At 30.3% G+C, this 24,907-nt stretch overlaps 1 protein-coding gene across 1 annotated transcript; it reads left to right on the top strand.

The window, feature by feature from the left end:
• The first annotated feature begins 11,085 nt into the window (after positions 1–11,085).
• Positions 11,086–16,103, top strand: LOC107921186 (uncharacterized). The gene is made up of 11 exons (XM_016851065.2): positions 11,086–11,781; positions 12,018–12,109; positions 12,245–12,438; positions 13,374–13,413; positions 13,575–13,656; positions 13,799–13,876; positions 13,980–14,105; positions 14,435–14,556; positions 15,312–15,351; positions 15,538–15,612; positions 15,702–16,103. The coding sequence occupies exons 1-11, from the start codon at positions 11,495–11,497 to the stop codon at positions 15,841–15,843; spliced, it is 1,278 nt and encodes a 425-aa protein (XP_016706554.2). The 5' UTR covers positions 11,086–11,494; the 3' UTR covers positions 15,844–16,103.
• Positions 16,104–24,907: the final 8,804 nt, after the last annotated feature.

The raw sequence follows: 24,907 nt of genomic DNA, 5'->3' as shown, positions 1-24,907 counted from the left end.
ATAAAATGTGGCAGAAATTATGGGTTTCCCACATAGTGGGACCCATACCCAACATCCTGTTTATATTTTAATATACTTATTTAATTTTAGGACATATTTAATTAATTTATTTTTATATTTGAATTAGGATATTTTATTTTTAAAAAGTAGAAAACTCATATTATACCTTTTGGAAAGGGGAACATTTAGTGAAAATAAATGATATAAATTATGATTTTTAACTCATAAATATATCCTAATTTAATTTCGTTTTTATTAAGATTGCAATAATAAAAACAAATTGCTCTATTACTTGATTCCTTGAAAATAAATTAAGGAAATAAATCATATGTAATTAATTGACTTTGACTTTTTGCTTTTTTTTAATTAGTAATTAATTGACTTTTTCAAATTATAAAAATTTGAAATTTAAATATAAAAGAAAATGAAATTATTTTAATGGTTTCTAATGGGATATGAAAAAAAAGTAAAAGTAAAGGGAAATAAATATTCTTTTAAATTAAATTCCAAATATCCTATATATAATATAAAACTAATTCCTATCTAATAGAAATTAGGACTAAGTAGGGGTAATTTAGATATTCAAAATTAAAGGCAATTTAGATATTTTGATAAAATTTAATTATTTTTTTACACAATGTTTAGAATTATTCATAGTCCCTCTTCAACTCATAAATAGAAGTATAATACGGTTTAACGCATTCGAATCTACGTCCTCCTGCATTGGTAACAATGTTCATGCCAATTGAATTAAGACTCAATCGACTATTTTAATTATTGTTATATCTTAATTATTTGTGCTTTTGATTGCTTTTTAATTTGCTGGAAGTTACTTTTGTAGTATTTATTTGAATTAGTTCTAAAGTCACGTGTGTTGCACATGATTTTATGTGTTTATTTGTTAAATTTATTTTTAAAAATTAAATGATAATCGATATAATTTACCATAAAAGTATTAATTTTGAAAATAATTGAAAGAATAAAATAATATTTTAAAAGTAATGAAAGTAAAAAGGGGAGAAGCAATCAATAGTAAAATATTAAGTAATTGGATAAAAATAACTTATCATTCGAACATGAGTCAAAATTTCACTTAAAAGATAAACATTATTAATACTAATACTTTATATTATTAATAACTATTATTAAGTGATAATAATTATTATATTGATAATAAAAATATTATTAATAAAATAATTATTTTACTAATACTTTATTATGAATATAATTTTATATTTAAGATTTAAGAGTTAAGATAAACATTATTAATAATTGATTAATATAATTATTCTATATTATATTATTGGTTTTATAGATTTAAAAAATAAGAGAAACATAGATAATATAAAATACTAATTTTTAATTTATCAATTTTCTTTATCTTAATTTCTCAAATAAATGTGAGTTATACTATTTATCGACGAAAGATTTGTGTTGAACCGAACCAATTTAATTAGATGCAATTAGTTTTTATAAAAAATTAATATTTAATTTAATTATAATTTTTTTTACTTTAAACATATAAATTATGAATAAATAAATTTATGCATTATACATTAGATTACCAATATATTATAAATTTATTTAAACTTTCATGAGTTATTTTGTATTGGGATTTATTTTATTTTTATTAGTATGGTGACAATTTGATTTTAATTATAATTTTTTTACTTAAGTTGCGTTAGAGATTACAGTATTTTTTGTTTATTTTATTTTTAACATTTCATTTTTATTTGATAATATTTTATCTATTAAACGTTAATTTTTTTATATTTAATTTATAGTGTCTAGGTTCTTAATTTTAGAGACCCTGAGTTAGAGTTGTTCATGGGTTGGATTACCCGCCTGAGCCCGAAGGCCCGTTCAAAATTTGGGAGGGTTTAGATAAAAATATTAGACCCGTTTAAAATATGGGTTGGGCTTGTGATTGAACATTCAAAGCTCAAGCTCACCCTGATTTTAAGTTTATAATACTTTATATTATATTATTTTTATACATTATGTAATTTAGAATACATTAAAAAACTAAACATATACTAAATATATAATACTACTCTAATGTAAACATTAAAATAATGTTTAGACGACTATATAAAAAGTTTCAATAATTAAAAATGTATAAAATTATTAAATATTAAAAAATATAATATAAATATTTTAAAAAAAATAAAAAAAATATGGGCGGAGGGTTTGGCTTAATCTTTTACAAATATGGGCAGGTTTAGGCAAATTTTTAAGCCTATGTTTTGAGTAGGGCCGGGTTTGGACTAGCATAAACTATGTTAATATCATACTTAAACCCGACCCAATCCGACTCATGAGCACCTCTACCATGAGTCAACTCTTATAACATAAAAAAAAAATTCAACTTATTTTTTTATGTCCACTAATATTTATTTAATTTGAATAAATATTTGATAGTCTTTTAACTTCTTGATAATCACTATATTTGTTAATTTTTTTAAACATTATAAAATTTGAATTATCCATATTTATCAATTATAGAGGGTCAATTTTAACATCCATTTTCTCAATTTGATATTTTATTGATTGTTAAAATTTTGCAATAATATATACATTTAAAATATTTATACTAATTAGAAAGAAATATATTATTTCCATATATGTATACTTCTTGGACATCACAAAAGCATTTCTCTCTAAAACTAAAGCAATTACAGTTTTTCAAATTGTCATGTACTATAAATATTAAACATGACAGCTCTTTGTATTCGTCATGTTTTAGGTATATTTTGTAACATTATTTTGAGCGTCACATAAAAAAGTTGTCACTAATTGATAGACTTGTTGTAGTATATTATTGACATTTTTTACTTTGATCTTCATGGTGCATTACTCTGTTAACAAATGATCCTCAAGTCATATTTTAATCCACCCTCAATGATATTGGTTGAATTTTGGAAAGAATGAGGAGTAAGGATCGACAATCACATTCTCAAAAGCCTTATCCTTATCTCACTTGAAGAACAAGTTGGTTGTTTTACTTGTATACGAAGTTATGGGATAATTATTGAAGATATCTCAAGAGATAAATTCAACATTTTACCAAGAGTTTTAAGCTTGTTAAAATGTTGCTTAAAAACTCTTATGTTAGCCTATAAATAGGTTGTTGGTTGTCGCACATCAATGTGTAGTTTATAAGTGTCTTTCGTAAATAGTTTCTTTGTGCTTTCACTTGTTATTTTGACTTTCTTGTTAAGTTTTATTGACGAGATATTATTGATTGTAAGTGAGGTTATTTGGGGTGAGTGGTTTGTAATAATGCGTTCATTGTTGGTGTTGCAATTACTTGCTTGTGTAATGGTAGATTGAACTTTAGCTAATAGGGGATCCGAACTTTTATTGAGTAAAATCATTCACTTAGAGAGATTCTGCAGAGTAGAATTGATGAATCCGAACTGTATTAAAAAACATAGTGCATTGATTTCTCTCTCTTTTTTTTTATAAACTATTGTTAAATTACTATGTTCACACATTTATCTATGTAATAGTTGAGACATCTATTTGAATAGAGAGTAAACCTACTTGTACTCCTCAAAAATACAAATCTTTACTAAACAATGATGAATATATAATGGATAATATTCTCATTACTATTTTTTTTGAAGGTCTCATGCTAATTTATTAATCTATATAAATTCCTTTATTAATATATAGAAATTAGGAATAAAGCCCACTTTGGGCTTGACTTCATTATTTTTTAAATTTATTTTATAATTTATTTTAAATAATGATATCTAATTAATTAAAAATCAAATACTTAAAATAAGTACACCATTCATAATGGACTGACATCAAGGTATTAAGCATATGCTACCTTATTTTCATTCCTTTCAACATGATGCACTTTGACTTATTTAAAATGTAAAATTGATTTATTGCTTCATCTACCGAAGGTCCAATCGTTGTTTAATTCTATTTGTTTTATCTTCTTCCTTATATGAAGTTCATCACCATCTAATTAGATTTGTTAATCCTTCTATTCAAAATTTAAAAGTTTTTGGACAAAAATATTAGGCCTGAAAAAAGGATTTAAAAAATATTAGACCCGTTTAAAATATGGATTGGGGTTGTGCTTGAACATTCAAAACTTGAGCCTGGCCCAGCCCGACCTATTTTTAAGTTTATAATACTTTATATTATGTTATTTTTATATATTATGTAATTTAGAATACATTAAAAAAATAAATCTATACTAAAAATATTGTAACACCTTGAAAGTTGCTACAGTAAGAAAGTGAGATATTATCTTTAATACAGTAAAATAAGGAAAAAAAGTGAAAAAAAGGGGAAAGTTTGAGTTATGTTAATAAAATCTGTTTAGGAAGTATATTATGATGTATTAATTCAAGAAAAGACTAAATCGCAAGAGTGAGAAAAGTTTTGTGACCCAAGAGTAAATACTCAAAATTTAAGGGGTTAAAAGTGTAAATATGGAAAAGTTTAAGGACCCATATTGCAAATATTTTAAGGGTGGAAGGATATAGAAACTAAGAAAAATGGATGAATTAGGACCAAATTGAATAAGTGGAAAAAGTATGAGGGATTAAATCACAATTTTACTAAAATGAGTGATGATTCAATGGTGGAAATTTGAAGGATCATGAGGGGCAAAATGGTCATTTAGCAAGGAAGATAATTTTGAAGAGTAATGATGATGTTGGTGATATTTTAGATTAATTAAATAAATATTAGTTTATTAATATTTTGATTTGACATTTATTTATATTTTATTAATTTTTATTTAGTATATAAGGAAAGAAAGATGAAGAATTCTCTTCCATCTTTCCATGCTACTAACGTGAGATGAAGAAAAGAAAGAAAGAAATTTTCTTTTCTTTACAATTTGGTCCTTTTATAAAAAATCTACCATTTTCACTTAGAAATAAAAAGAATTTCCATAGCCATCAAGAGAGAAAAATATTAAGAAGACTATAGGGAGCTAGAATATCAAGTTAGATTCAAGAAAATAGAAGTTGGAGGGGAGAGAAAGTCAAGTTAAAATTTGGTTTCAAGAGAATAAGGTATGGATGTTAAAGTTTTATGTTAGTTTTAAGCTTAGTAGTGATAGAAAAGCATAAAAATGGTGTTAAAATGGAGATTTCTCATGAGGAAATACTGTGTTTTTGACATGTTGATGAAAAGAGAAGTTGAGTAAATGAATCAAGTGGTAGGAGAAGAGAAAAAACAAGAGATTTTGATAGAAAAGAGGTAAGTACCCATGAACTTTCTTGTTATTTAAGGACTAAAATGTAATTTTTGTAAAGTAAGTGGTAATTAAGTAAAATATATATAGTGTGAAATAATTTCTTAAGTAAAGGAGGAAATTATAATAAAAGTATAATAGTTGGGTTATGTGTTAGCAAAAATATACAAAGTCTTAGATAAGTGAAATTATGGGAAAATGTGAAATTTTATGGAAATAAGGATTAAATTGAAAGACTTGAGAAATACATGATAATACAAGTGAAATACATAGAAATATGATGTGGAAAATGAGATAGTGGAATTAATTATGTGAATTAGGTGAGATGTCAAAGATAAATTGTGTAATAATGAATAGAGAACTTTTACAAAAAAAAGTGATTAAATTGGAAAGTTATAAAGGTTTACAAGGAAATATTGATAATAAAGCACATAGTGAAAAATAAAAGAATATGTGAATTTTGTAATCCAAACTACAATTATTTCCTAAGTTGTGGAAATTAAGGGTTAAATCGTAAATTTGGGAAAATTCATATTAGAAATAGAAAAGTGAAGTGCATAACACTTAGAATGAGAAAAAATAATGTTGTAGTGAATTTTGGATTATTAATAAGTATTGAATTATGTTATATGTGTTATTAAAAGTAAAATATATTACTATACAAAATATTATGCTAATGACTAAATTACAAAATATATAAAAGTGATATGTGAAATACATGATAAGGATTATTAGTGAATTATGGATGAATAATGAATTTAGAAATATATTACATGTATTAAAGATAGTGAAGATATAAGTATACGGATTATTGGTACAAGGATTAGATTGTAAAGTATGTAAAAGCATTATGCGAAAAGTGTAAAAGTGATATGTGTGAATGATATAATTTGCCCAAGTAGACGAGATTAGAACTACTAGGATATTAGCGGCATGCCATTAAGGGACCCTAGCGCGCTCTCCGATTATTAGCACATTAGTGCTCTCCGTTTAGCATATTTGTGCTTTCTATATAGCACTTTAGTGCTCTCTGTTTAATAGTGCATAATAATGTACCTCTGTATTAGTTCCGTATATTCTAAGTGTTCTGTTTAGTCTACTGGGCATCTACTAAAAAGGTAAACAATTTTCATTACAAGGTAAAGGTTTATCTCTGATTTATGTTTGAATTATTGAATTAAAAATAAATTGTGAAAGAAATAGTGAGAAAATCATGAAAACTTACACTAAATGGTGAAATATGATACATGTATAAAAAGAGTAGTAATTTTTATAAGTTGATTTGAGGACTTAAGGACTAAATTGTGAAAAAAGTAAAAAGTTACAAATGAATATGATAAATAAACAAAGAAACGAGATATTGGAAATTAAGAAATTTAATAGAATTTAAATATCATGGGCAGTTACTAAGTCTTCACCGACTTAACGCATTTATTTTCAACGCGTAGGTAAAGTGATTTTGAAGAGTCGTAGTTGAGATCGTGGACATCCATCTCATCACATCTCCAAGTGCCAAGAGGGTATGTTTAATAATTTGGAATAGAATGACATGTACTTAGGAAGATCAAGTGTGTTCCAAGTAGTAGGGACTAAAATATAAGTTATGAAAATTTTATTTTTTTAATGTTAAAATATATTAGTGATTAGCCAAAATTACTTTGGCACCAAATGTAATATTCCTATATCAGGTTTCTTGAGTCGGACCAGGTATAGGGGTGTTACAAATATAATACTACTCTATTGTAAATATTAAAATGATTTAAGATGACTATATAAAATTTTCAATAAATAAAAATTATATAAAATTAATAAATAGATAAAATTTTAGGTCTATATTCCGGACTGAACTTGAGCAAACATTAAATATGTTAATATTATACTTTATACCCGGCCTGACCTGACCCATGAGCATCTCTACCTAGGGGTGTTCAGAGTTTGGTTAAAATTAAATTAATCGATCAAATCAATCTAATTCGGTTAATTGGCCGGAAGTTGAGTTTAGTTCGGTCAGAGGTCAATTAATGATTTTTTGGAATTTCTGTTATTGGTTAATTCGGTTCGAAATCGGATAATTAACCGGATTAAATAATATATATTATATATAATATTTTTTGAACTATTAAAAAAAATAAATTGAACATTAACAATGTATTTTTTTATATGTTTTATACTTATTTTAATTAAAAGACAAAAACATATAAATTTTGATTCAATTAATGTATTTGAAAAAAATCGATTTAATTAACAGTTACACTTTTTTACATTTCAAATAATTTAATTAATAATAATTTGATTCGATTAATAATCAATCGGACAGCTTGATCATCCATACCTCCCCTCTAATAAAATTTGTTGCAGTTGAAGTTGACTTGCAAAGTGCTTGGTTCATAAGGTTTGTTTTCACAACTTGTATAATCTTGCAAAAAAACAGTTTTCCTTTTGGCACAGTATAATTTCTAGCATAATGTAGATTTTAAACATATATTTTAAAATTTTTTTTGTAGTAACTTTTTAATATTTTTTATAGCATTCAATTAATTAAATGATTTAAAACAATAGAAGTTAAAAATAGGAAAAAATATATTCTTATCATTACTTAAATTCAATTTTAGAAATAATATAAGTTTTTAAAAAAGCCCTATTTTATTCTCAAGACTTGAGAATCTTCTTTCCATCTTTCTAAAGTTTTCTCTTCAATTATCTTTGGATATCAATCACTTTGAGATTTTAAATTTCAAATTTAATTTCAAGTTTCTTCGTCACAACTTAAAAAAAATAAATAAGTAATTTTATATATTATAACTCATCAATACAAGCTTGTTGATCACAATTACGGGTGCTGCTAGAATTTTTTTTTAAAGGAATTGAAATTAAGTTGTATATTTATATAATATTTAAAATGTAGTTTCACTATTTTAATAACCTATATTTTTATAAAATTTAAAGTATTATTTTTGAAAGTTAACTTACAATTTTATCATTATTAATTAAAAATTTTATAAATTATAAAAGAGCTTTAAGGGCATTGAAGTCACTATTAACCTCACCTAGATTTACCCTCGATCAGAATGGACAAAAAATTTTAATCTTATCAAAAAATCCAAAATATAGTAGTTTCTCATTGTGGGCATATAAGAAATTAAATGATTTGTTTGTCTCTTATTTTTTATTTTGCTCATAGGCAATGCCAGCTTCTAGGCTGGCTATCCCTGCCTTTTTCCTCTCCCATCAACCCTTCCTTTATTTTTTCTTCTTATTCACTATACATGTTTTATCTCTTTTCAATTTGCAGATCTATTTTGTGGGTATATTTGTTGGCTTCACAAGTTGTGCTGGACAAATGACAATGCTTGTCATTCGCTAAACTCCACCGATCACCTGTAATTTTTCTTGGAAATTGGGTGGCTCTTTATCAACTTCTTAATCTGTTTATGTTTTGAGATATTTTAGAATAACAAATGATTTCACGTGTCGATTTGGACCCGTGTTGTCTTAAGTTTTATATTTTTTTGTTTGCTTTTCCGTTGTTTAATAAGTCTTTAGTTTTAGAAATTTTTGTTTACTCTTGTAGCATGCTTTTTAGTCTTGCTTATGCTTGTAATCTTAGTTTTACAAGTGGTTTTAGGGATGATTTTGTTGTCGTCCTCTCTACTTTGGTGAATGCTCGATTACTTTGTCAATTTTTGCAAGCTGCTTTGGACCATCCAGTGATGATTTCCTTATCATATTAAGTGCTTGCAATCATTCCAGATATGTCGTGCTTGAGTTATGACAAAGCCAATTGTTAACGTGTCATAATGTTCTATTGATGCTGAGGCTAAAGTCTTTGTTGTGTTAATGGAACTTGTCCTTCACCATCTACAACGAATAATTACTATTTTTTTCTCTAAATTGTATGGTTCCATTCATTAGACGAATTAATGAATTTACCTAAAAAAAAAGAAATGAAATGATTTCGATGATTATATGAGTAAAATATCGATGTATTAAGTGTCATCGTAGTAATTACTGTTTTCTTTCTTCCATCCCTTTACCCAATTAAATGAAAATCCCGATTCTTATTTCTCATATATTAAAGCTGAAATAAGTGTTTTTATGACTATTTATCACCATTTAACAATATATATATTAACAATGTTATGTTTAATAACCATAACACAAGCTATTTAATTTAATAACAAAATCAAAGATAAACCTTGATAAAGAAAATACATACTTTACTAATTATTATTTAACACTCAAATTATCTTACTTATCATGAAAGGCTGTTAGTGTTTTATATTGGTTAAAATATGTTATTGGTTTATGTAATTTTCACAAATTTAGAATTTAGTCTTTAAACTTTTATTTTCATAAATTTAATTCCATTTGCTTTTTAAATTTCAAAATTCAGATACAATTGTTAACACTTTTATTTTTTTTATTAAAGTTGTTGGTGTGACATTTTGAAATAAAAAAAAATTCATTTGGTAGCAATATAACTAAGTAAAAACCTAAATTTAATATAATAATTTTAAGGGTAAATTATACCAACGGTCACTCAACTTTGATGCAACTGACAAAACAGTCACTCTGATTTTAATTTAGTCACTCAACTTTTGAAAAATAACAAATCAGTCCTACTAACCATTTTCCGTTACAGACATAACAGAAAGATGACCTATCATCCCACTGTGTAAGAAGAAGAATAAGAAGAAGAAGAAGAGAAAAATTCTAGAGTGATTCAACAACATCATGAGGTTGTAGATCGCGACGACAGCTGTAGGGCAAGCTTCACAAAGAATAATTTTGGTGACGAGAATAGTCGAGAGCTTTTTTTCGCCATATCCAACCAAATGCACCATCTCATCTCAAGTCATCTCCATTTCCTCTTCTTCTTCTTCTTCTTCTTCTTCTTCTTCTTCTTCTTTTGTTAACTAGCCACATCAATAGCTCAGATCGTAGAGTATTCATTCCAGATGCTTTGGACGTAGAATCTACCATGGTTTAGGGATAAAATGATGCGATTGTTGCTGTGACAATTGAGTTTGAACCGATAGTTGCTATAGTTGGGAGGTTGGGTTGATAATCGAAAAGGGTAGCTCATTGCAATATTTGTTTCTGGTTTTGGCAGCACAACAATGGCGGCCACGAGGGCATAGATTAGAAGTTGTGGTTTGGATTTTGGCATGACAGAATTTGGATGGGAAGAGATTGGAAGGTAGAGAATGAGACAAAAGAGATTGATGGTAGATTGAAGCAGATCACCATCTGTGAAAACAAAGATTATTGGGATGGAGAAGAAGTATAAAAATATTGCGCCATTTACTCAAAAATTAAAAGTATTGAGCCATTTATTAAAAAATTGAAAAGGAAGGTCGAAAAAAAAAACAATCACTCAACCTTGTCTCGTCCAATGTGGAAGTTAATTGGCCACATCACTTGTCCCGTTAGCCCAGTAATGGAAAATGTTAATGGGTGATTGATTTTTCACTTTTTGATAACATTAGTGATTGATTTATTATTTTCTGAAAGTTGAGTGACTGAATAAAAATTAGAGTGACTGTTGATATAATTTACCCTAATTTTACTAATGTTAATAATTAGACTTAAATTTTAAAATCTAAAAAATAAAACTGTAAAGGGATTAAATTCCTAAAAATAAAATAAAATTATAAAATTATAAAAAGTATAAAGACTTATAACATATTTTAATAATTTATATTTCCTGCAAATAAATGTGTTTCTAGAAAATTAGAAAAGAAAAGAAAATTGTGAGGACTGATGTGAAAACACGTGGCGAATCAACAGAGGCAAAAGGGGACCCGGGAGTGCTTACGTGTATGATTAAATCGCCGGATTGGGATTCCGATTTTGCCAAAGCCAAAGCCAAAGCCAAAGCCAAAGCCAAAGCCAAAGCCAGCCATAGCCCTAGCGCGAGGGGCTGAAGCGAAGAGCTGCCTCAGCCACCGATCTCATCTCCAACTCTCTCTCTCTCTCACACACACATATTCGTTAGCGCCTATTTTAAAGTTGATTGCAGTGTTGTTTACAAGTCCTCTGTCCGTCAAATGCATCATACCAAACGCAAAGATTCGACCGAAATTTTCTCTCACATTTGTCATGTTTTTCAACCCCCACTTTCCTCATATTTCGAAACTCTCCTCCTCTTCCTCCAAATCTACTTCCCTCATTTAACAAATTTCTCTTCATTTTGTTTTGAAATTTAACACTTTATATATTTAGGCTTTCTTTTCTCTCAACTCGTCCATGGCATTTTCTTAATCTATGTCGACGACTGACAGAGGATTCGCAACTCTGTTTGAGTTCAACCTCTCCAAGCTATACCTTTCCCAAGGATTGGCGCCGCGTAAAAAACAGAGAATGTGCTTTCGGCTCACTATGTTGAGTCGAATCAGTTGCTGCTACCCCGAACCCGTCGTCCCAATCCGGAGAGGCAACGGTTCAGCTAATAGTAATGAGAAGAAGGGGGAGAATTGGCGGTTGGACTCCAAGAATAGCCTTCACAGGGTCCGAGTTCTGGCCTCTCCTGCAATGTCGTTTGCTTCGGCTCAGTACGTCACTGCTTTTAGCATTCTATACTTTTTCCTTTCAATCTTAAGAATGTATCTTCCTTTTCTTTAAAAAAAGAATCTAAACAAAGGATAAGTGACTTGCTAGTTACGCATTTTATTTTGTGGAAGTTAATTTGTTTGTTCCTTTTTATCGATTTGTATGCAAAAACTTAAAATGTTCTGTTCGCTACCAAAGCTTGTAATGCAATGTTGATATCATGTTACGCTTGTCACAGATCTCGATTTTCTTCCAAACAACAAAAGTTCTACCCTCAGTGTACGCCTCGAAATTCTGGTCCTCAGTCTCGTGATACTCTACCGACAAGAGGTAACACAGAATGCTCATTCATCTGTTGAATCTTATTCTGGAATTCTCCATGTTCTTGTATTTTAGGTTTCTGATGGCATTTAGATTACCATGGCTAATAAAGGATACGATTGTTTGCTTGTTTCTTCATGGTAGACACGGGTATTGCAAATGAGGAGGACTGGGGAATTAGCTTGTTAAATGAGAATGTTAATGAGTCTGGCACAAATGAAGATGGCAGTACCTGGTATCGACAAAGTGGAGAGGACCTTGGTGAAAATGGATACTTGCGTCGATGGACAATGATGGGTGGTAAATCCCATGATGGATCCTCTGAATGGATGGAAACGGTATAATATCATTTTTGTTTCATGATATTTTGATGTATGAATTTTGTTGATCTTCTAGTTGCAATTGAGCGGATATTCATAATGTTCTTTCAACTAACGCAATATATGAACTTATGACTGTATATTAAAACAATTAGGTATCATGTTTGCCACCATGGTTGTTTGAAGAGAACTCATTCTTGTGAGAAACTTATTTCTGTATTTTTCCAAACTTGGAAGAGATTTCTGACAGGCCATCATTTGCTAAGATTTCTAAAGAACACCAATTTATTCATGTTCAATTTGCTACTCAGCCAACTTGCTTTGCATATTGTTACCAATGCCTAACATCTATTTCTATATTGATCTTTTCTTGAACATCTATTTCTGTATTAAATGGTCAATATGCGCACTCAAAATTATTCATGTTGAACATGAATTTTTCTACTCGGCCAGCCTGCTTTGCATATTGTTATTGCCTTATTGGTGCCTAACATTTGTTTCTGTATTAAATGGTTGATATATTGGGTGGAACGATTTGAAGTATGTCTGTTAATATAATGTGAATGAAATAATTCAAATTAGTTAGAATATTTTTTTCTTTAGAGCTTTGCAACAAAGAAAAATTAATCAGCCAAGTGTGTATTTTTTCTATTCTGGGAGTGGGGAGCTAAGGTATTTGTATAATGAATCATCTTTTTTTAAGATTATATAAACTCGAGAATGATTTGAGCTGTATTTCGAGAGATGAAAGCACCCAGAGGGGGACATTGACGTTAACTGTTAGTTAAATTGAGGAAGAAAGGATGATTCTTAAAAAATTTGACTATAGAATTTCAAAACTACTGCCAAAATACATAATTTTTAAAAATTCTGTTACTTAACATGTATTATAACCCCAGTAAGTATTATCCTTGCCAGATGTATTTAACTGGATTTATTGATCTCCTTGACAGTGGTGGGAGACAAGTGACTGGAGTGGATACAAAGAATTAGGTACTTGCATTTTTCATTGCTTTATTCTATCACCACTACATTGCTTTATTGTATCACCTAATTGTGTTAATTAATTTCTCATGCTTTATTCTTGCCGAAATGACTCTAAAATCATCTGAGCATGTATTTGAGTTACTTTTACCAGAGTTTATATTTCATAGGTGTTGAGAAGTCAGGAAGAAATGCTGAAGGAGATTCATGGTGGGAAACTTGGCAAGAATTGCTTCATCAAGATCAATGGAGGTCTTTATTTCCACATCATTCACCTGATCAGTGAATACTTCAATTTTGTCAATTGTCACATAGAGGCAAATATGATCTTTCCAGTTTACTATGCATGCAATTTTTCATCAGTGCAATCATTACTACATCTTTAAAAATGCAGCAATTTAGCACACATAGAGAAGAGTGCTCAGAAGCAAGCTAAATCAGGTAGTGAAAATGCGGGTTGGCATGAGAAATGGTAAGTTATAAATCAATGTATGGAATTTATGATATTAGATTCGATTTTTGCTATATATTTTTACTATTAATACTTCCTATTGATGATAAACTTATTTTGGTAGGTGGGAGAAGTATGATGCTAAAGGGTGGACAGAGAAAGGGGCACATAAGTATGGTAGGTTGAATGAACAGTCATGGTGGGAGAAATGGGGAGAGCATTATGATGGAAGAGGATCTGTTCTCAAATGGTAATTTTCAATTAAGCTTTTTATGCAAAACCACTCAGTGTGCTAGTTGACTACTAGATTTGAATTAATTTAGTAGTTCAGATTCATGATCTTTTTGCACCAATGGTCATTCGAGAGAAACCACGATACATGCCATGTTTTTTTCTGGGAAGATTGTTCTTACATTGATGGAAATTTCAACGACCTTTCCTTTTATCTTCATAGGAAAACTTTTTCTGATATTGAGATTATACACTTTTCTTCTCTTGTGCTTTCCTACTTGGCATCACCTTCCTATCCCAAGCACTTTCCTGTGGTTGCATTAAATCTTCTATTTTGATAATTTTCAGGACAGATAAATGGGCTAAGACTGAAGTGGGAACAAGATGGGGAGATAAGTGGGAAGAGAAATTCTTTGCTGGTGTTGGTTCACGTCAAGGGGAGACATGGCATGTATCTGCAAGTGGCGACCGTATGTATATTCATTTGATTTTTTCTACTTCTGATGCATAATGTGATAGTTTTTATTTCAAATTTGGGTTTTGCATAGCATCTCATAGGTTGGATGAGTAGCCATTGATTATTATTATTATTTGCTCATGCTCCTTAAGCAAAAACTACTTTTGGTATTTCTCTGAAGTGTGCACTTAGGATGACCACCATAGCCGTAGGCCAAAACCTGTTTCAGTTTGCGCAACGAAAATAAACATTCTCTTGAGCATCTCTCCAGGCACCTGACTTAAATCTTAATGGTCAAAGTGAAATGCACAACCGAACTGGATTGTTTAACTGTTTTGAGTTGTGACAAGATTTTCTGGGAAGACTATTTTAGTTTTTCAATGCAACTTTTTATTCATCCACGGATGAGGAGACCTGAAATTTATGTACAGGCATTGAACAAGTGTGTTCTTTTGTCTTCAATGGGAAGTAAAGGCCTATTGGTTCAATGTTGTTCCCTTTCATGGCATTGATAATGATCTGTATGATATATAGTTCTTATGATCTTATCACATCTACTTAGTACAAGCTATGCTTTAATGGGTCACTAAAAATGAAATCGTTTACAAACTTTTGTTAATCTTGGTATAGAAATGGCCTAAGGGATTTTATGCCTGAGATTACACACTATAAAGCTCAATCGTCATGGTATTTCATGTATGCCTTACTTGCTCATTGAATTGATTCATTTATTGTAACTTTTGTAACTAAGGTATTCTGGTCTAATAGGTTGGTCAAGAACATGGGGTGAGGAGCATTTCGGAAATGGGTATGGAACGACTTTCATTGTTAGCTTTAGAATTTCCATGTTTTTATAGCACATTTCCTTGTGCTAAATTGCATTCTGAATCATAACTGGACCGTGTTTATTTATTTGTTTATCATTTTCATTTGTATTTCTCTTTGATTCAATTTTACACAGGAGAGACTAAAATTCTCTTTGGTTGGTAAACAGGAAAGTTCACAAATATGGGAAGAGCACAACTGGTGAAAGCTGGGATTTAATTGTTCATGAGGAGACGTATTATGAGTAAGAAGAAGCAAATTCTTATCTGCATTTCTATGTATATACTTATGTATTTGAAGAGAAAATTGACTAGTATTGAGAAATTGTTGAAGGGCGGAACCTCATTATGGATGGGCAGATGTGGTGGGCGACTCAAGCCAGTTGCTAACGATCCAACCTCGGCCAAGGCCGCCTAGTGTCTTCCCAAACCTTGAATTTGGATCATCGCCTCCTCAACTTGATGACCAAACCTGACTAGCCTCGCCCACTTCAATTTGAGTTGGAGGAGGCTTTTTTCCCCCTAGGTTTTAAATCAGTTAACTATTATTAGGTGTTAGTTGCAGTATGTGTAGCGGAACATTTTTGGATTATTGGTGTTGGATTGGTTAATGATAAATGTTGGGTGGATTTTTTTCAATATAACGACCTATAAATGTCACGGGACTAGAACTATCCGCAGCCCGTAATGCAATGTAAAAACGGTAATTGAATGAGTTGATTTTAAGTTTGAATTAGATGAATTCTTGTTTTAATTTTTTTTCAACATATGAGAATTTGGGTTTAAAGATTAGGGTTTTTTGGGTTGGATTGTTGCAAATTAGTATACATCTTGTATGCCATGTTTGGTTAGCTTAGTGGTGTGATAAAGTGATTTATTCTGCACCATTGATTTTTCAGTGAATATTTAACATATTCAATATTTATCTGAATTTCTTTTGTATAATTCGACACTAATTTTGTTTAATTTGATCAAATTGATATATATTATTTTAAAATTTTTATTCAAATCCAAGAAAAATATTTTTTAAAATTAATTATCTTAAACATAAGATGATATATTAACAAATAACATTTATATTTTAAGCCATAAGAAATATAATGTAAGAGGAGGAATAGATATCACAATTTTTAATAATTATACACCTTAATGCAGTAACATCTATCTTACATCCATCATTTTGAAATTTTAGTGTTACAGAACACTTCTCTGTCACGTCAAGGGTACCAAAGGTGGCTTTAATGTTTTGTGTAAAACTAGATACACAAAACATTACAACTTGGAGGAGCTTGTAAAAGATCATAAAAAGCTCGTTTTAAAGGGTTGCATGTGAAAGAAATAGGAAGGTTCGTGTTTTATTGGATAATACTATTAGAGTTGATTGCTTGAAACTGCATGACAAAATGAAACAAAACCTTACGGTAATTTTGGATAAGAGTTTTGGTAAAATTCTTCTAATGAGTGATTTGTGGATATCATGCTTAGATAAAGGATATATTTGTTGTACACTATCTGGATGAGAATCGAAAGTTGAACAGTATGATTTTAAATTTGTGTCACATTCTACCTTCGCAAGTGTCTTGTGTAGGCATTGAGAAGAAAATTTTAGTATCATCTTAGACAACACATGGAATATGGATAACATGCAATGGAATATGGATAACATGCAAGATTTGTTCTGGAACAATTTTGTACAACAAGATGTTTTATTGTCTACTAGTAATTTTTCATATCCGTTGTGCTCAAATTCTGAATTTTGTTGTTTTAGAGGGTTTTAAAGTGCTTGGTAAAACCTTGAAAAAAGTAAGGGATAGTGTTGAATATATTGAAGAGTTGGAATCTTGAAGATAAAGGTTAAACAATATGTAAGAAGAGTTAATTTGAATTAACCAAAAGAATTGTGCTATGGGTTAAATATGAAAATAGGATACATATATAATGAAGGTGAAACATTGCGTTTTGGAGTGTGCTATTTTAATGAAACGATGCGTTTGGAGAGTAAAGATCACAGTTGTATGGCCTAACTAACTTTTGTAACAACTCTTCCTTTCCTCTTTTAACTTGTTGAGAGGGGAAACAATTATCAATTTTGTTAAACACAATTTTCTTCTCCACTCTTTCTTCTTGTCCATTCTCTCTATCTTTTCTCTCTATTTTCTCATCTTTTCTAGTTCGAGCCACATCCAAGGTATCAGAGCCTCGTCGATCCTCCATGTATGGTGATGGGGTCACTACTTGCTTGCAAAAGGATGTGGGACTTCTGCAATAGGAGGTGGTCAAGCTCCAAGGTGAACTGTCACAATGGGATGTTAAGTTGGAAACTCGACTGAAGGAGTTCAAGGATGATTTCAAAGGTGAGTTAACCCGTATTCGTCGCCAGAATAGGGTTTCAGAGTATTACCAGAATTTACAAATCAAACAGATAGAAATTTCAAACATTTCACAACATATAATATTCAGATCAGAAACCAATCAAATTCATACATACTTTCCCTTATTTGAGCCCTCGAGGCCCAAAATATGAGTTAGAAATAAGTCGGGACTAATTTAAAAACTCAGAAAAATTTTCAAAGCTACAGGGTTTACACGGCCAAGAGACACGCCCATGTCTTAGGTCGTGTGGGCATTCGAAATAGGGACACACGGCCGTGTCCCAGCCCATGTCCGTGCCCGTGTAACTCTCTAACTTGGATCACACGGCCAAGCCACACGCCCGTGTGTCAGACTGTGTACCCCTTTTGAAATGGCCATGCACGCCCGTGTACTAGCCGTATGTCTTACACGACTGAGTCACATGTCGGTGTGTCTGGTCGTGTGGACCTAAAATGTGCCCTAAACAACAAATTTACCATTTCCTACATGCTTAGCATTAAACAATTCAAAAACCATTCATTTAACCTGTTCATAAGCACTTAAACACTAACTTAAATTCACATGCACATATCTAGATTTAGTTCAATTTACCATGCCATAATATGACTTCAAAAAACAAACACAAGATAATATATATATCAAACCAATTTTAAACTTATAACCTCATTTACAATCCATCCACAAAATAACTATTATTTAGACACCCTAGGTACATGCTGACACAAAAGATAAACATCACTACATTTGAGTTCGAGATCGTTGTTGGATGCTGAATTGACAATCAAAAGTTAAGTACCTAACCCGCGCACGGAAAACAAAATCGTACACTGAGTAAAACTCAGTGGTATTTCTATAATCCGAATATTTAAAGACGTAATAATATAATATGCACATATTAATTATAAGCACAATTGAATATTTAAAACCACATTTATTCATACAACGACATTAGCCATTTAATACTCAAATCATAAATACATCATTTTATATCATACTCAATTCCCATCACTTGCAATATAATAGCTTTTCACAATTTGATCTACATATAATTTAAACAATAACATTATCCATTCCATATCCAATTCATGAATACATAATTCATGTATCTCATTTTCATGTTTCAATTCACTATCCCATTTTCAATTCACGTACAATATCATCCAATATCAATCATAGTACCGTTTTATTTAATTATCCCTATTAACACGACTCGGACTCGGACAGATACACGAATCCAACCAACACACCAGTTTGGGACCCAGTGCCTCATTGGATAAATCCGAAGTAATAACTGCTCCCAGCGTTATATAAATTTGACACTCAGTGTCTCATCGGTTAAAATGAAGCAAATTGGCACCCAATGCCTCATCGATTCGAAGTCGAAAAAATCCCTGAACTCTTCCAATCCTATGGCATGCCATCTATATCTGACTTAGCCCAATACATTTAATAGGGTTTAATTTCACTTTCCAAATACAACCAATATTCAATATCCAAATTTCACATTAACACATATATTCATTTCATTTCAATTCAATCCAATCAACTTTAAATCAATTCAATAATCAAAGTGTCATATACTCACCTTAACCACTTACCATATACATTAATTTAAAATACAACAATTAAAAATTAGGTTCGGATTATAGAAATACAAACCGTGAATTCTGAGCTATTCCATGTCGAGGATTTCGGTACGATGTCAGCTATAGAATTACAATAATTAAAATTCATTAATATAACACAATTCAATTTCATATTGAATACTTAAATTTTTACTCAATATTTGCCTAAATTTCAATTTAGTCCCTCAATCGAGACTAATTTTTATTCTTCACATTTAATTCTATATTTTCATACAAATTCCACTTTAAACTAAATTTAACTCCCTATTTTCACTTAAATCCCTAAATTTTGATTTTTTCACAATTTAGTCCCTATTACTCAAAATTTACAATTTATTCTATAATTTAATCTTTTTTCACTTCTAGCTTAAAATTCTATCAATTTAATTCCTATTACTAAAATTATTCAACATTAACAACATTTAAAAACTTAATAATTGCTAAAATTTTGACATGGGTCAGGTAATACTTAACACCAGAATTCCAAAACACCGAAATTCCAAAAACATACAAATTACAAGAAAATGGGACTAAATTGACTAACCAATTGAACTTGGAAACTTTGAAGCCCCTAAGCCTTTGCGTCTGTTTCTTTCCCTTTTCTTTCTTTTTCTTTCTTTCTTTTCTTTCAAATTTTGGTTTTGGTTTTGTCTTTCTTTATTTCTTTTATTACTTTTGTTTTATTATAATTATATAATATATATACTTAATACTTAAGAAAACTTTAATTATTACAATATATATAATAAATTTACAAATATCTTACCTAATGCCGTCCCACTAAAGAAACAATGGTAAAATTTCTTCTTTAGTCCTTTTAATTATTCTTTAATCTATAATTCAACTTTCACCTATATGCAATTTAGTCTTTATACCTAATTACTTTTAATTCAAACAAATTTACTTAATTGAAACCTAATTAACTACACAACTAGCTTCGTAAAAATATTTACGAGTCCGATTTACGAGAACGGAGTCCCGAGAATGCACTTTTTTTCAATTTGGTACTTTTTAATTAATTAACTATCGAAACGTTAAAATTTCTTAACGAAACTTTAATACCACCTTAATGACACTCCGTAAATATTTATAAAAATATTTACGGCTTAGTTTATAAAAACAAGGTCCCGATACCTGATTTTTTAAAACCATTTGAACTTAATAAATCACTTATATAACATAAATTATCAAATCAAAAACCTTTTTAAAAATCACATTTGACTCATAAATATTAAATAATAATATTTACGAACTTACTCGTCGGATTTAGTGGCCCCGAAACTATTGTTTCTGACACCATTGAAAAACGGGCTATTACAATTGAGGCCTAAGCTTCACAATCTGCTTGAACAATATTTGGGGAACCCAACACCTGCTGTAAGCAATGCAGTTGCTCAAGTTAAGGGCAAGGGGATCTTAGGAGGGCTTCCACCCGGGTTTCCTCTAAAAGAACCATTGGAGGTTCCTCTTGGTTTTTGGGCCAAGGAGTCTATGGCTACTCATTCTTCACTGGAAATGGGGAGTACGAGTATGTAGCCTCTATCAAGTCCTATGTAATGCAATGATAGATCTCACAAGCTTGATTGTTTATGATTTGACAAGTAAGATTTACGAGGGTGGTAGTCTAAGCTCAAGTAGTACTTTAAGGCAGAAGGACTTCTAGATAATGCTAAGGTTTGAAAGGTAATGTTGCATCTTGAGGGGGGGTACTGGACCAGTACCATTTCTACGCTCAAAAACAAGAAGGGCTATATATGTTGAACTGGACTTGCTCTATGATCTGTCATAATTTGATATGTCAAATTAGGCTCTTCAATACACTCGAGGAGCTTATTCTCAAGAAATTTAAGTATCTTTTATATATTTTCGATTTTTAGTTTCAAGCCTTAATAAACATTTGTGCTTAGTTTTACCCATTTGAGACTCAAATTGGCCAAACGGTGCCATGGGAAACCTAACAATGTGATTGAGTTGGTATAGGGAGAAGATAATGGTCCAACTTCGAGGGAAACATCACTCAGAGTGGGTCTCGCAACACCGATGCCATGAAAGTCGCAACATTCATACTTTTCACCTTAAGGTTGCAAAAATTCAACACAAAATCAGCTTGGAACATACTGTCGTAGGAGTCGCAATACCAAGGGATGAAGTCGCGACACTGAACCATTATTGCGATACCGAGCCCCCGAAGTCATTATATCCTTAAAGGTGATGAAGTGGAGAAATTAAGGCCAACTCGAGTGATGTCGAGACACCGAAGAGTGGGTATCATGACACCAAGACCCCCAAGATACACAAGTTAGCTAATGTTTTGGATGTCACGACACTGAAACCTCGGTGTCGTGACACCATTGCCTGACGAGTGAAAAATTGTAGGGGCAATTTTGTGTCCAAACAAGATTAAGTCTTTTATTTTTCATTTAAGGGCATAATGCTCAATGTTAGGTTAAATCTTAGTAAGCTATAAATACTACTTCATAATCTTTTGAAGATAGATTTTTTTGGCTGAACAGTTGTTTTTTACTTTTCATATTTCTTAGTTTAGATTTTCAATTTTCTTTTCTTTTTGTTTTTGTTGTAGTATTTTTGTTTCTTCATTTTTACTAGAACATTGTGGATGGATATGTATTAAATGCTCACGCTTTATCAAATGTTTATCGATTAATGAGTATTTTCTTAACCCATATCTTTTATATTTTATGCCTACCATGTGTTTGTTACAATGTTTGTGTAGAATTGAAGTTTAATTATGTGCCGAATTGTTTTATTGGTTGATTGATGAGTGAGTTACTTAACTAAGTTATTATCTATGCCTTGATTGGTGGTTTGTTCAAGTGTATTAAATTTCATATTACACTAGAATTGACGCCTTTAGTGGATGATTTAAATAGGGGAGACCAAGAGGAGACTCTATCATTTAGGACTTTGATACATTTGTGTCGAATAATGAGACTTGGAGGAGATTTATAGACCGAGAGGGGAACTTAGGCGGTATCTTTTAGTTTAGGATGAGACTGACAAGAGATTCTTAGCTAGGAGTAGTAAAAAAATATAATCAAAATAGGTTTATTATATTAGTTAGTAATCCATGATTCATTCAACCATCAGTTCAATCAATTTGCATTGTTTCTAGTAAAAAGGAAGAAATTTAGTTTGGTACTTTTATGAGTTAATTTAGATATAACTCAAATATTATTTTATTTGAACTTGCATTAATAATTTCCAACTTGATTAGATTAGTAATTGCTTAACTTGTAATTAACTTCATAAACACAATTACCAATTTGACAATCCCTTGGGTTCGATCTTTGGAATACTTGGGTATTTCATTATAACACTACAAATATTACAACTGGCTTATCACACTTGCAGTACACTATATTTATAATTGTATTTTTATTGATTCATATCCTCCGTGCATGTACACCAGGAAAGGTTTGGTTCAAGTTCCTTCCGAGATCCCATAGTTGCACTAGTCACTTTGAAACAATAGGGAACCGTGGAGCAATACCACGATGTGTTTGTAAGTTTATTAAACCAATTGCAATTGCCTGATTCGTATGCCTTGAGTATTTTTTTTTTGGTAATCTAAAGTTGAGGGTTGGTCAGTATATGTAACTATTTGAGCCTAAATCATTCGTGGATGGCTTTTAGATTGTGAGATAAGTGGAGAGTATTCTTTTTAATTCCCTAAGAAGAGTCTCTTCACTAGTTTTGGTCATGGACCTTGATTTTTACCTATATCACCCCAGTCTACATCTCTAGGTAAACCAGTATTGTAACACCCCTAACACACATCCGTCGCCAGAATAGGGTTTCAGAGCATTACCGATCAAACATACATAATTTCAAAACATTTCATATCATATAATATTCAAATCAAAACCAATCAAACACATCCAAATATGTCAAAACAATCATCTTAGGTGCCTAACCAATGTACCCTCATAGGTACCACAATTATTTAATCAAAACATATCAATAAAACATCATTCAAATTCAAATTCTAAACATGCCAAATTTAATCTATTTTGCCTAATTCATGTTCATTTAAACATTAACTCAACATGCCATATTATGACCTCAAACATAAACATATATTCATATGTATATAACCAACTAATATTAACTTATAATCTTATTTACAATCAATCCACAAAATGTTTAATATTTTGACACCCTAGGTACATGCTGACACAAAAGGGAAAACATCACGTTTGAGTTCGGGACCGTTGTTGGATGCTGAATCGGCAATCAAAATTTAGTACCTAAACTGCGCACGGAAAACAAAACCGTACGCTGAGTAAAACTCAGTGGTATTTTTATAATCTGAACATAAAAAATATGAAATTACAAATATACAATCTAAATATTTCAATAACTATATCACATTTCCTTTGTTTCACAATATCTCAATTCTCATATTTGCTATATAAATAGCTTTTCACAATATAATACACATATCATTTAAACAATAATTTTGTTCATTCCATATCCAATTCATGAATACACAATTCATGTGTCTCAATCCATATTTCAATTAACTATCCCATTTTCATTTCACATACAATATCATCTAACATCAATCATAATGCAATTTCAATTAGTTACCCCTATTAACATGACTCGGACTCGAACGGATACACGGATTCAACCAAACACACCAGTTTGGCACCCAATGCCTCATTGAATAATTCGAAGTAATAATTTGACACCTAGTGTCTCATCAACTAAACCGAAGTAAATTGGCACCCAGTGCGTCATCGAATTAATCCGAAGTAGTAAATTGACACCCAGTGTCTCATCAAATCAAAGTCGAAGAAATCCCTAAACTTTTCCAATCCTATGGCATGCCATCTATATCCGACTCAACCCGATACAGTTAATAGGGTTCCAATTCACTTTTCAAATACAACCAATATTCATTTCAATTCAAATAATCAATATATTCAATATATATATCAACTCAATCAATATAAATTTAATAAATTCATCATATACTAAATCAATCCATTTCAGTTGCAAAACACAATAATTCTCACCTCAACACTTACCGTATACATTAAATTGAATTAGAACAATTAACAACTAAATTCAGATTATAGAAATACAAACCGAAAATTTCAAGCTATTCATCGTCGACTTTATCTTTTCCCTTTTTAGTCGAGGGTTCCGGTACGACGTTAGCTACGAAATTAAAACAATTAAAATTCATCAATACAACACAATTCAATCTCATATTTAATATTTCAACTTTTTACTCAACATTTGTCTAAATTTCAATTTAGTCCTTAAACCAAGACTAATTTTATTTTTTCACAACTAATTCTATATTTTCATTCAATTTCCACTTTAAACTAGATTTAACTCTCTAATTTCTCCTAAATCCTTAAATTTCAAATTTTCAAAATTTAGTTCCTAATACCCAAAATTTATACTTTATTCTGCAATTCAATTCTTTTTCATTTCTAACTTAAAAATCTATCAATTTAGTCTCTAATACTCAAATTATTCAACATAAACAACATTTAAAAACTAAATA

Source organism: Gossypium hirsutum, chromosome D01, assembly GCF_007990345.1.
Source record: "Gossypium hirsutum isolate 1008001.06 chromosome D01, Gossypium_hirsutum_v2.1, whole genome shotgun sequence".
NCBI lineage: Eukaryota > Viridiplantae > Streptophyta > Magnoliopsida > Malvales > Malvaceae > Gossypium > Gossypium hirsutum.
The sequence above is the reverse complement of the archived record's forward strand: the minus strand, read 5'-3'. Positions and strand labels throughout refer to the sequence as shown.

What these genes read in the sequence shown, in the direction of transcription:
- LOC107921186 (XM_016851065.2), top strand. Translation starts at nt 11,495, where the DNA reads ATGTCGACGACTGACAGAGGATTCGCAACTCTGTTTGAGTTCAACCTC. An exon ending in CCTCTGAATGGATGGAAACG is followed by an intron (nt 12,439 to 13,373) that starts GTATAATATCAT and finishes TCTCCTTGACAG; the next exon opens with TGGTGGGAGACAAGTGACTG. An exon ending in TGTATCTGCAAGTGGCGACC is followed by an intron (nt 14,557 to 15,311) that starts GTATGTATATTC and finishes CTGGTCTAATAG; the next exon opens with GTTGGTCAAGAACATGGGGT.